Here is a 12,342-nt window from a genome sequence, read left to right as displayed (position 1 = left end):
GTGTTTGGCGGCGGGGGCTGACCTGGGGCGGGGCCGGGCGGCGCGGTGGGCGGGGCCGGGCGGCGCGCGGTGCGCGCGCACTTCCTGCGCGGCGCGCGGCCCATGTTCCAATGGCTGCTGGGGGCCCTCCGCGCCCTCCGCGCCGCTGCCAGACCCCCGCCGGCACCGCAGCCCGGCCCGGACCCGCGCAGCGCAAAGAGGCCGCCCCCCAGGTCAGCCCCCGCCGCCAAACACGGCGGTCCCCTGGCCCCGGCCCTCCTGCTGCTGCCCCGCCGCCCGGCGCCCCGCGTGGGTCCCTGATATTCCCCAAAAATCCATAAGAAAGCCCCGGGTGCAGCGGTAATCGTGGGTCCCAGGTGTCCCCGATTAATCCCTTGGCAAACCCGCGTGCCGCGGTGATTGTGGGTCCCAGATGTTCCCGATAAATCTATAAAAAAACCCCAGATGCTGAGGTGATTGTGGGTTCCGGGTATTCCCGATAAATCCATTGGCAAACCCAGGTGCCGAGGTGATTTAGGGTCCCAGATATTCCCAGTAATTCCCAGATGCTTAAATGATTGTGGGTCTGGGATATTCCCGATAAATCCCAGATGCTGAAGGGATCGTGAGTCCCAAATATTCCTGATAAATCCCAGATGCTGAAGTGATTGTCAGTCCCAAATATTCCCAACAAATCCCAGATGCTGAGGTGGTTGGGGGTCCTGGATATTCCCCATAAATCTATTGGCAAACCCAGCCCCTCGTTTCCTTCCCATCTGCGCGGTGGGGGCTTGAAAAGGATCAAAGGGGTGGGGATTTGGAGCAGGTGTGCTGGAGAGGCAGGGAAGGGTATGTGCTGGATGGAGGAAAGCCATGGAATATGGATGTGGCAGGATAAAAGGGGGCTGCCTTCCCAGGCATTACCCACGGATGGCTGAACCATCTCCACCGCTGGGAACAGAGGGAATGTATGCATTCCATGCTGTGCTTTGGGCAGTGTGCTGGCTCCCTCTGGGAGGAGCTTCCTCCAGGAGCCTCTGCTTAGTGCCCCATTCCAGAGTGAATGAGGCAAGGGAATGCCTCTGGAAAGAGCCACGTGTTGCACAAGAAGTTTCCACCAAGGAGCAGCTCAGGAGGAATGAGCTCTTGGGAAGAAAAATAGGAATGTCCTTTGCGCTCTGTTCCTAAAGGAAAAGGTTTTGCTGGACTTTATTAGGGTATCAACTGATAGAATCCTGGGATTTGGGCTTCTGAGAAAGGGTGAGGCTGGTAATTATTTCAAGGACTCGTTCCCAAGCACTGACTCAGCAGATTATTGAAGTTGTGGAAGTGGATGTAAGCAGGAGTTGCTTTCCCACCTTTTATTTCCTGTCCTACTTAAACTTTCCTTTGCAACTCAATGTAGTGACATGAACCTGGATGGCTAAGTGACCTCTGGAGTGCTGCTCTCCTCGAGGAAAGAGGAAAACTTTACACATTTAAGGAATTTTTTGGTGATAGGAACACATGTAAAACATCAGGAAGCATTAACAGAAAGGAAAAAAAGAGGCCTGATATGGTTTAGTGGGATGATCCCAGAGGTCACGGGAGATCTTTGGGATATGTGAAGGGAAGTTGGGAGCTGAACTGTGGTTGCCAAACACTGTTGTGCCTGTTCTTTCCCTCAGCGTTACGTCACCTGTGGAAGATCCTGACGATATTCCTGAAAAGAAGCAGAAAACAGGTATTGCACCTCACAGAAGGGGTTAATGTGCCTGGTTTTCCTTGGGTTTGAGGTGCCTTGGGTAACTCTGGATTCTGTACTTCACAATTGCTGCTGAAACTGTGGATTTCTGAGCCATTTTTGTGGCCTCAGGGGGTCTCACAGGGCCGGGGCCTACTGATGGTGTGTCCCAGTGCTCAAAATCCGTGTGGATTTGGCACTTGGGGACATGGCTAAAGGTGGCCTTGGCAGAGCTGGGACTGGATGATCTTAGAGGGCTCTTCCAGCCTGAGGGTTGGAGATTGTGGCCTGATGAAGAGAAAAGTAGGGAACAGCTTTTTCCCTCCTGGGAATTCTGTGTATTTGCACCAAGGATAACTCTTGCCTGTGTGTGGTACAGGGATATCCCAGGTCTGTCTGGCACTGAGCCCCTGCAGGGCAGCACAAAGAGTGTTTTAAGTCAAAGCTGTGGCTGTCCCCCAGGGAATGCAGAGCTCCCTAATTCCTGCTTGGGAATGGTGCTGCCCCTGGTGTGGCGGGAGGGGCTGTTGGTGTGTTGTTGAAACGAGTTACCTGGGTCAGGTGGGATCAAGGAGTTGGGCTTTCATGCAAATAGAAACCCTAATTTTCCTTTTCTGACCTGGTGGTGTGGGTTTTTTTCAGAATGTCTCATCTGTGGGACTAACAAGAGACCTGAAGACGTTCCTGTGGCCACCCAGTTGCCACCCAAGGCAACAAGTGGGTACCAGGAGGCTTCGGGCGGCGATGCCACTTCTCTCCCTGAGCCTGGAAAAGGGGTGAGCAAAGATTTAGGGGAGAACTCAGGGATGAGCTTGTGCTGCGTCAATCCCTGCATGTGTGAGGTGATCCCATCAGAGCTCCTGCTGCAACCTGGACCAGCAAACCCTGCACCCCGAGTCAGGGCAGAGCTGACTGGATTTTGGGAAGCTTGAGGTTTGCTTGGGTTCACGTTCAGGTTGTACTCACTCTGGTGCTTGTTTTTGTTTTTATTTCAGGCTCAGGCCACTTCTGACTCTTCATTTGAAAGAGCAACAGACTCTGTGGCAGATGAGGACAGAGTAGAAGTTGGTAAGGCTGGACAGCAAGTTCTTCACTCGTTTCTGTGTGCTGCTGCCCTGTGCAGCTCCACCCCAGACTTAGGGACTCATTAGTGAAGGCACAATATCTGGGAATACTGGAATGTGAGCTCTGTTTCTTCCCTGCATCCTGGCATTGCTTCTGGATCGGGATCAGGGCTGGGAACAGGCTCCCTGGGGCAGTGGTCACTGCCCCAAACCTGCTGGAGCTCCAGGAGGGTTTGGACAACGCCCTCAGGGACAGGGTGGGATTGTTGGGGTGTCCTGTGCAGGGCTGGGAGTTGGACTGGATGATCCTTGGCATCCCTTCCGGGGATATTCTGTGATTTATCCTGGCATCTCAGTTCAGGAGCTGCCCTGGATGCAACTCTGTTGCCTTCAGTTGTGCCCACTGTTAGATTACCAGAAGGAAATTGTTTTAAGTGCGAAGTTTAGGCAGTAGAGCCTCATAACCCTCTTTTATCCAGGTTTAGGCTGGTAACATTCCGTAGTTGCCGATCTGAAGCAACATAACACAAATAATATAAGGACGTAAGGGAGAAAATGAAAGTAATTTATCTTTGGTGAAGCTCTTTGAACTCCTAACACTCCAGTTTCCTTGAGCAGTTGCTGATGGTTTGCACTCTTCTCTTGCAGCTAAAATGCCTTGTGACACCAACACGTGCTTGGCTAGGGAGACACTGTCCCTTCCTTACAAGAGAGTTCCATATCTCAGGTAAAAATCCTTCTGCTTCCTTTCACTTCTTCCCTGAAGGTTTTTTTTTTTTTGTCTTTCACTTTTATCCTTGAACTTCCTCTGTGTTGCCCAACACTTGTATTTGTGTCCACAGAGCAGGATTTTTCCAAGGTGTTTTGTATTAAGAGAGGTCTCCAGCTGTGGTTTTTGTTTTTCTTTAACCAACTTTAAATTTGCTCTTTAAATCCAGATAGTTCATACACACAGGAGATCTGAGGAAGATGAACAAAACAAGTACAACAGTTCCACCTCCTGTGGCTGGAGGAAGTGTTAAACTTTGTTAAACTTGGGAAGAGGCTGAGACCAGGAATGTAGAGAAAAACCCACAACCAAAAAAAACCCCACCCCTAAAAACCCCAGAGAATTCCATTGGGAAACACTTTTTTACTCTGAAGGTGGTCACCTAGAGAGGTGGTGGAGTCTCTGTCCATGGAGATGTTGGAAAACCTACCTGGACAAGGTCCTGGGCAGCCTGCTGTGGGTGCCCCTGCTTGAATCAGGTGTTAATTAAAATCTAACTAATAAATCGGGAGGTTTGAGTGTTCTCTTCATACGGTTTCTTTTCTGTTGGTGTTTTTAGCCTGAACAAGAATAATCACCACATCCAACCAGCTCCAGACAGCCCTGTGACACCCAGGCCCCCCATCAAGGAGCTCCCGGTGCCAGGTCCCACCTCTCCAGGAGCCAACAGCGTGGGGAGGCCCCTGTGTGCTGCTGAGGAGGTAATCTGGGGAGAAGGGAATTCCTTTGGGATGAGACTGCTGCATAGTTCCTCTGCAATTAGACTGAGACAAGAGGAAGGGGTGAGAATTCCTGCTGAAGGTTTTTTTCCTTCCCCTCTCTTAGGATGTTCGTCGAGGAGAAAGCCAGAAATACAAAGAGATTTTGAAGCTGTTCAAGGAAAAATATTCTGGACGTCTTAATTCTCCCCAGCCAGCAAACTTCAACAAGTAATTATAAGCAAAATGTCCCTTAACTCTTGGGGGGTGACTTAGTTTTACATGGAAGATGAGGGGAATTAACCTTTTCTGCTCTCAGAGCTCTGGACAGAATCAAATGTCACAATTGATGAGTCTCTTTTGAAACAGTGGAGACAGAAAATGTGACTCTTTTGTATTCACTGAGTTGACAGTAGCCAAGCTTGTGGATGTAAACTCATGGAAGTTAGTGTTTGGTCATGGAACCAGTGACAGGATTGTTCTGTTAAGGGATTAAACAGCCTAATTTTACTTCATATATTTCTATTACTTTAACTGTGGCTTCCAGCTGTAATTGAGACAGTTGGGTACAAATCAACTGTGGCCTTTCTAATGAAATGTTGTGCACTGATAACAAATCACTTGGGAAAACTATGAGTCTTCTCTGTCTTTTTTTTTTATGCTACTCCAAAGGGTTCAGACCCACTCCAAGGAACCAGTGGCAACTGGGAGTCACCTGAAAGGACAGAAATCCAGGGGTGTCTATCCAGGTGTGACACAAAGGGCCAGTGAGTATCCCCAGGATTCAGGTCTGGTCTTTGTAGGTTGACTTCCAACCAAAACAGGGCATTTCCTCCCCCCCTCCCAAACCATAGTTAGTTATTGGCTAAACTGGCTTTGTGAGGGTTTTACTGGAGGGGAAAAAATTGGTTTAAAATGGTATTTGAGACATGGCTGTACCAGTGCTGTTTGTAGCTGCAGATGTGACCCCACTGCCCAGGGGGAAGGTTGTAGTACCTGAGTTTTTGTACCAGCGGAGGAGAATATGTGACTGTGCACCCCCAGATGCTGCTTCTTAACTCAGAGCTGCTCTGAGTTAATCCAGTTTAATGCTAGACAGGCCTATTTCTATGATAGCAGAGCTTCCAAACCACGTAAACTAATTGCATAGATGTTTAATATTGTCCCCGGTGTTTTTTTCCACAGCTCATTATTTCAATATTGTTTCATCACTACTTCTTTTTACACATCTGGGCCTTTATTTTGAAATCATATGGGGTTTGAAGTGATTTCTGAGCAGGTGCCAGAGTCTGAACTTCTAACCATACAGCCGTCAGTCAAAGTTCTGGTGTTGTCACCCAGAAACCAAGAGCTGCTGGGGTGGAAAGTCACCTTCTTCTTGTCATTTCGGTGCTTCTCTGTGCAGGTGTCAAACATGGAGATGTTTTCAGCCCCCAGTTGCCTCAGAGAGGTGTCATGATCAGGTAGGAGTGTCCTTTAATCGTGGTCCCTGTTTCTTTTGGCTCTGGGGGCATGAGTCTCTCAGCCTCCAGAAGACAACTCCAGTTTATTGTCTCAGTGTGGGGGAAAAGGAGCAGCTGGTTTGTGGAACTGCTCAAAGCCAGTTGTCCCTCAAATCTGGGACTCCCCTGCCAGAGCTGCTTCTTTTTGGGAGAAGGAAGCCAGTGGGGGGGACAATGGTGGCTGCACCAGGTTGCTCTTGGGTTTGCAGAATCCCTTGTTGCTTGTGAGTGTCTTTGTGCCAAACCATTAATGAGCTGACTTAGCAATTCCTGTGGATCCTGAGCTGACACTGCATTTCCTATGGATCCTAAGCCATAAAGTTTAGGGAGCTTGTAAAGCCTGGAGGGCCTGAGGCAGTTTTTGTGGCTGCAGGATGCCTTGGGTTTGAATAGAAGCCCAAAAAGGGAGTGTGCAGTCGGGTGGTCCCTCACCAGGGGGCTCCTTGGTGGCAGGACTGGCAGTGCTGGTGCCTTTGTGTTTTGGAGGCAAAGGGGCTTTTGGCTGCAGCTCCAGGGAGGGATTTTGGTTTGGCAGTGTGATCTGCTCATCTTTCTGCCCTTAGATGAGAGAGGAGAAAGCACAGATGGGAGCAGGGAGACGTTCAGTCGTGGCAGTCCTGTTTATAGGTAGTTTTGTCCCTATTCTTCTCCCCCCTTAGACACAAGGACTGTATTTAGCTGTGCAGCACCATCCTGTGTCAAATTGTCACTGCTTCCCCTAAGCTAGAGGGGAGAGAAGGAAATAACTGGTACAGTGTGATGGGTTTGAGTCAAAGGAACATTTTCTTGCCTTTTTTTTTTGGATTTAGCCCCTAGATGAAGTCATTTGACAGGGCCTGTGATCTCTCTTACCACGTGCCTTTAAAGCACATGGTAAGAGTGTAGGACACTATGAGAGTCTGTTGTAGGTCTCCCTCTTGGAAAAGATTGTTTGGTGACAGTGGGACAGATATGGACAACTTTAATGTCTGTGTGTTTGTTTGCTCTTCAGAGCCTGCATGGTTTTAATGCTCATCCTCTCCACAGGGGGATATTGCCTCTCTTGACTAGAGAAGGCAAGTAAACACCCCGTAGCTGTCCCATTCCCCCCAGATTCCATGTGCTGCTCATAGTTCCCATAAGCCAACTGCACTTGGACAGGTGCAGATATTCCTATTCCACTGGCAGTGGAACTCCTGGCATGTGGTGTTTGTCACCAGGAGGGCCCAAAAACACTTGATAGAGGAAGTGCTGGTTGCTCCCCTGTTTTCCAAAGAATAAAACTGAGTTTGGCACCTGTAGGTGGAATAAAGTTTGTAAAGCTTCCAGCTCTTCATCTATCCCAGATTTGCTGCTGCAAAAGGAATGGGGCAGGAAAGTGAGATGTTGTTGTATGTCAGATTCAGCCTTGAAAAAACACTTCTTATCCAGAAGGTGAATTCCTGGGAATTTCATGGGATAGGATGGATATCCAACTCACTTGCCTCTCTTTCTCTCTCCTCAGCTACTACACACCACCAGAAGACTCCCATGGACAGGGAATACCAGGGAAACAAGCTGTTGCAGTGGTAAGCCTCAATTAGTCATTATTTCACTTTTTTTAAGGAAAATGAGTCCTGATCTCAGCTTGGTACCTTGGAGGCTTTGCTGGTGCTCTGATTGTTGGTCCAAGCCAAGGGATCTTCCTGCCTCTCTGGCCTCTGTTCTGAGGGCACAGTTGGATGCAGTCACCACTCAAAAGTGACTTTGGAGTTTGCTGCTTGGCTGTATGTACAAAAACACTCCCAGCTTGATACACAGGCAGGATTTTCTGCACTGTGCCACCCAAAACTCCTGTGCTTGCTCTGTAATTTCATGTCCTTTTGTCTAACAGGGCCGGGGTGGAGCTGAAGTGTCCCAAGGGATGTTATTCCAATTCCATGTGACGCCTGTTCTGTCCAAAGACTTCTTTTTTGTGGACAGAGAGCCACTCCCACACTCAGAAAAGCCAGCAGAAGACTTTGCTCCACTCACAGAGGTACCTGTGCTCAAACCAGTGCTGTTGCTGGTGTAGCAAATCCCTGCAATGCCTGTTGCTGTGGCACCTGAGCTGAATTTAGAGGTTGTTTGACGTTGCTCCATGTCCTGTTTCACGAGTCCTTCCCCACTGAATTGTCCATTCCAGGCCATGGAGAGGGAGGTCTCTGCTGCCTTTGGCAAAGGGGAGCCTGGTGAGATCCTGAGCAGTGCCTTCAAGCTCAAGGTCACTCGTGAGGACATCTGCACCCTGCAGCAGCTGTGCTGGCTCAACGACGAGGTAAGAGGAGCTGCAGCACAGGGATGGTCTAACCCAGCACTTCTGGAGGAGCAGCCCTTCTCTGGGTGCTTATGGCTCTGCTGTTTCTGAGGTTCCTTTCCTGGGTTTGTGCAGCTCCCAGGGGTCAGGCTGGGTTGCTGGAGTGGGTGCAGGTGCTTTTATCCAACAGCACAAGTCACCAAGGGCAACATTCCCAGAGCCAAAGCTGCCAGCTGGGCTTGTCTCAGTTGGGTACTCAAGGGTGGCCAGCAAAGACATGTTGGTGCCTTTTTCATTTGCCAAGTTACTGCCTTGTCTTACATCTCAACTTTCCTCTCTCTGGCCCAGGTCATTAATTTCTACATGAACCTCCTGGTGGAAAGAAGTAAGAAGGAAGGCTATCCAGCACTCCATGCTTTTAGTACCTTCTTCTACCCCAAACTGTGTTCTGGAGGCTACAAAGCAGTGAGGAGGTGGACCAGAGGTGTGGATCTCTTCAAGCAGGATCTCATCCTGGTGCCCATTCACCTCAGAGTGCACTGGACACTGCTGGTGAGTCAAACTGGCCTTTTATTTAGGGGATGGGAGGAACAAAACTAGCAAGAAAAGTCCTTTAGGGTGTGCTTTGTCCAACATTCACCTTTTAATCCCAGGTCATAGATGTCAGAAAGAAAACTATCAAATACTTTGACTCCTTGGGACAGAAAGGAGACAACATTTGTAAAACTCTGCTGTGAGTAGCTACTTTTTTATCCTTTTGATTGTCATGAGGCCTTTTTCCTTCCTCACTTGGACTGGTCCTGCCCTGGCACAGGCTGCTCCTCACTTTGTCCCTCTTCTGTTCTGCTCAGTGTTTTAAATCACCTGGACTGTAACTGGGGCAGGTTTTCATGTGTTCTGGGCATCCTTACATGTCTTTGCCAGTAAAAATCCTTAATCCACCAGCTTTTTAGAGCGAGAGCAGCCCCACAGAGACAAACCACAGAATCCCAGAATCCCTGAGGTTGGAAAAGCCCTCCTAGCCCATGGAGTCCCCTCTGTGCCCCATCCCCACCTTGTCCCCCAGCCCAGAGCACTCAGTGCCATGGCCAGGCCTTCCTGGGACACCTCCAGAGGTTCGGACTCCAAACCTCCCTGGGCAGCCCCTGCCAAGGCCTGACAGCCCTTTCCAGGAAGAAATTCCTCCTCATGTCCAACCTGAGCCTCCCCTGGCACAGCCTGAGGCCGTTCCCTCTCCTCCTGTCCCTTGTTCCCTGGGAGCAGAGCCCGACCCCCCCCGGCTCCCCCCTCCTGTCAGGGACTTGCAGAGCCAGAAGGTCCCCCCTGAGCCTCCTTTGCTCCAGGCTGAGCCCCCCCAGCTCCCTCAGCTGCTCCTGCTGCTCCAGCCCCTTCCCAGCTCCGTTCCCTTCCCTGCACACGCTCCAGCCCCTCCGGGTCCTTCCTGAACTGAAGGGCCCAGAACTGGACACAGCCCTGGAGGGGCCTCAGCGGTGCCAGCACAGGGGGACAATCCCTGCCCTTGTCCTGTGCCCACTCTGGGTGTGGCACGGCCCAGGTGCCCTTGGCCTCCTGCCCACCTGGGCACTCCTGGGCTCCTGTCCAGCCGCCGTCACCAGCACTCCCAGGGCCTTTCCCAGCTTTCCAGCCCCTCCACCCCAGCCTGGAGCTTTCCAGGGAGTTGTTGTGACCCAAGGGCAGGACCTGGCACTCGGCCCTGTTGACCCTCACACCGTTGCCCTCAGCCCATGGATCCAGCCTGTCCTGATCCCCCTGCAGAGCCTTCCTGCCCTCAGCAGATCCACATCCCACCCAGCCTGGTGTCATCTGCAAACTGACTGAGGGTGCCCTTGATCCCTTCATCCAGATGATGGATAAAGATATTAAACAGGACTGGCCAATACTGAGCCTTGGGGAACCCCACTTGCAGCCTCTCACCGTGCCTCTAAATTTAAGATTGGGATTTTTCCTCCACATTCCTTAAATCTGCTGCTGTGAGGATCCTCTGACATTTCACTGCCACTCATCTTCCTGTCACTCTTCGGCAGCTTTTTTTTTGTTGCCCTAACTGGGGAGATGAAAAGTGATTTTGTGTTGTTTTAAACAGACAATACCTGCAAGAGGAAAGCAGGGAAAAAAGAAAGCTGGAATTGACTGCTTCTGAGTGGACTCTTCGCAGCCTGAGCCCAGAGGTACATGAGCAATGCCTGGATTTGGGATGTGAGAGAGGGTATAACACTTTCCAAGGAAGCAAAAGGTTTTACTTGGGACTATTCCTTGGGTTTGGGAGCAGGAAATGGGTTCTGGAAAAAGGTTTTCAGTTGTTGTTGGTGTGGGTAATGTGTGCTATGAACAAATTGCTGCTCTTTTAAGGCAGATAAAAATTCTCCATCTTTTTTGTGTTCCTCAGGAAATCCCTCAACAAACTAATGGAAGTGACTGCGGGGTTTTTGTTTGCAAATTTGCTGATTCCATCTCCAGAGACAAACCCATCACCTTCACACAGGTGAGGGAAGTGAGGAACAGCTCCAGCCTTTCCCACATGGATGCAAGAGCCGGGGCATGTTCCTCATGTCTGGTGTCTGTTTCTTGGCAAGATCGTGGAATCATGGAATCCCGGAGTGGTTTGGGTTGGAAGGGACCTTAAAACCCATCTTGTTCCAACCACAGGATGCTGCAGCCAGTGGTTTCTAATATGTGGCCTTTGTATCTCTTGGAAAACAGGTTTCCCCCTTGGAGCAGTTCAGACACTGGTTATTTTCCAGCGTGGTGGCCTTTAATAAACATCCTTTAGAGCAAATGTGGCTTTGTTGGGTGGTTGTGTCACCCTCGTGTGAAACCCACCTTGTACCCAAATGGCAGGTGCTGACAGCTCTGAAGAGCAACTTCCATTCAAGAATTCCCTGGGTGTTTATGGAGATTTTCTGCCTCTTTCTCCCCTGTTAAATGGATTTTTCCCTTTCCTTTCCAGGAGCATATGCCTTACTTCCGCCGGAAGATGGTGTGGGAAATAATTCATCAGCAGCTGCTGTGAGACATGCACTGTTAGCAAAACACTGTTCTGTAAAAAAAGAGAGGTATTTATTTCTTACTGTTAAGATAAATATTTAATTTATGTAAGAGCCTTATTGTAAGGGAACTTTACTTGTTAATAAATTAGAGTAATTTATTTTTTAATTGAAAACCGGTTTGGTGTCTCCATGTGGTTTTTTAACTTGCTCACAATTCCTGAGGAAGAGGAGGGGGTGTCTCCTCTCCTGGGCTCTGGGGGATATCCCTGTTGTGTTCCTTGCCCGGAGATCTTCTCTCGTGGAAGAGCAGAGGGGCTTTTTCCACCTTTTCTTTCACACTGGTTGCCTCAGTCTGCCACAAACTCAGATTCTCCAAAGGGAGAGCGATTCCAAAGGTGATTGGTTGTGTTTTGTCCTTACAAATAATTCATTGGGCATAATTATCTTCCCTAAGGACACAGAAGATCCAAGCTCTGAATGTTTTAGGTGTCCTTTCCCCTTCCCTTCTGTTCTCCCTGTTCAGGGCTGCAGGTTTGAGGATGAATTGTTCCTTTTTTGGGGGCAAACACAAAAGGATGCCTGCAGAGGTGTTTGGGGTGGGGGCTTGGTGCTCTGAGGTGTTTTGGGGTGACACCAGTGCCTGCCCTTTCCAAGACAGTGTCCCTGGTGCTGGAAGGGTGGGAGGGAAGAGCCCAGAGGGGGGTTCTCTCACTGTGGCCCCCTCAGCCCAGCCAGCCCTACCCCTGCCACCCAGGGACATCCCAGCCCCATCTGGAACCTTTCCCTGTTATATATTCCACCGTTCTGGCTTTGCCAAGGATGTGCAGGGATGCAGAGATGGTTCCATGATGGCAACTCCCACATGGCAATGCCTACACCCACCCCCCTCCCCAAAATCCCACTGCACCCACCCCTTCCCTCCCCACCTGCTGGGAAATGGGACATCCACGGGGGAACCCCCACCGGTGCCCAACATGAGGGATCCCAAAGAAATCACGGAGAGCAGGCTCAGGCTCTGGTTAGCTGGATATATTTCTCTTTTTTTCTGTCGGTGTCTGGGGTTGGTTTTCACACAACACTTTGCAGCAGAGGAAAACACGGATTCGCAGCCCCCGGCACCTCGGCTCCCATCCCTCCTCCTGCCTGGTGCTTCCGCTGCTTCCACCCGTCGCTTGGATTTGCTTAAACGCTTTTTTTTAATTTACTTTTTATGTTTGGCTTTTTCTTTTTTCCCTTTTTGTTTTTTCCTTTTGAACCATTTCTCAAGGTTTCTCCAAAGGAACGGCCACTGGCTCTCAGCTTGCAGGAGAGCATGGAAGAGCTCTGGGACACGGTGGGGGGGTGG

General features: G+C 50.1%; 1 protein-coding gene across 1 annotated transcript; it reads left to right on the top strand.

The window, feature by feature from the left end:
* Positions 1 to 102: 102 nt before the first annotated feature.
* Positions 103 to 11,170, top strand: SENP2 (SUMO specific peptidase 2). The gene is made up of 17 exons (XM_027703800.1): positions 103 to 212; positions 1,647 to 1,702; positions 2,345 to 2,478; positions 2,698 to 2,770; positions 3,415 to 3,493; positions 4,095 to 4,236; positions 4,361 to 4,464; positions 4,906 to 5,000; positions 5,639 to 5,696; positions 7,219 to 7,282; positions 7,588 to 7,731; positions 7,879 to 8,010; positions 8,338 to 8,541; positions 8,643 to 8,722; positions 10,094 to 10,178; positions 10,397 to 10,492; positions 10,958 to 11,170. The coding sequence occupies exons 1-17, from the start codon at positions 103 to 105 to the stop codon at positions 11,018 to 11,020; spliced, it is 1,719 nt and encodes a 572-aa protein (XP_027559601.1). The 3' UTR covers positions 11,021 to 11,170.
* The last annotated feature ends 1,172 nt before the right edge of the window (positions 11,171 to 12,342 follow it).

This window comes from Neopelma chrysocephalum, unplaced genomic scaffold (assembly GCF_003984885.1).
Source record: "Neopelma chrysocephalum unplaced genomic scaffold, ASM398488v2 Primary Assembly neopelma1_252, whole genome shotgun sequence".
Lineage (NCBI taxonomy): Eukaryota > Metazoa > Chordata > Aves > Passeriformes > Pipridae > Neopelma > Neopelma chrysocephalum.
This window is presented reverse-complemented; position numbering and strand designations above follow the sequence as displayed.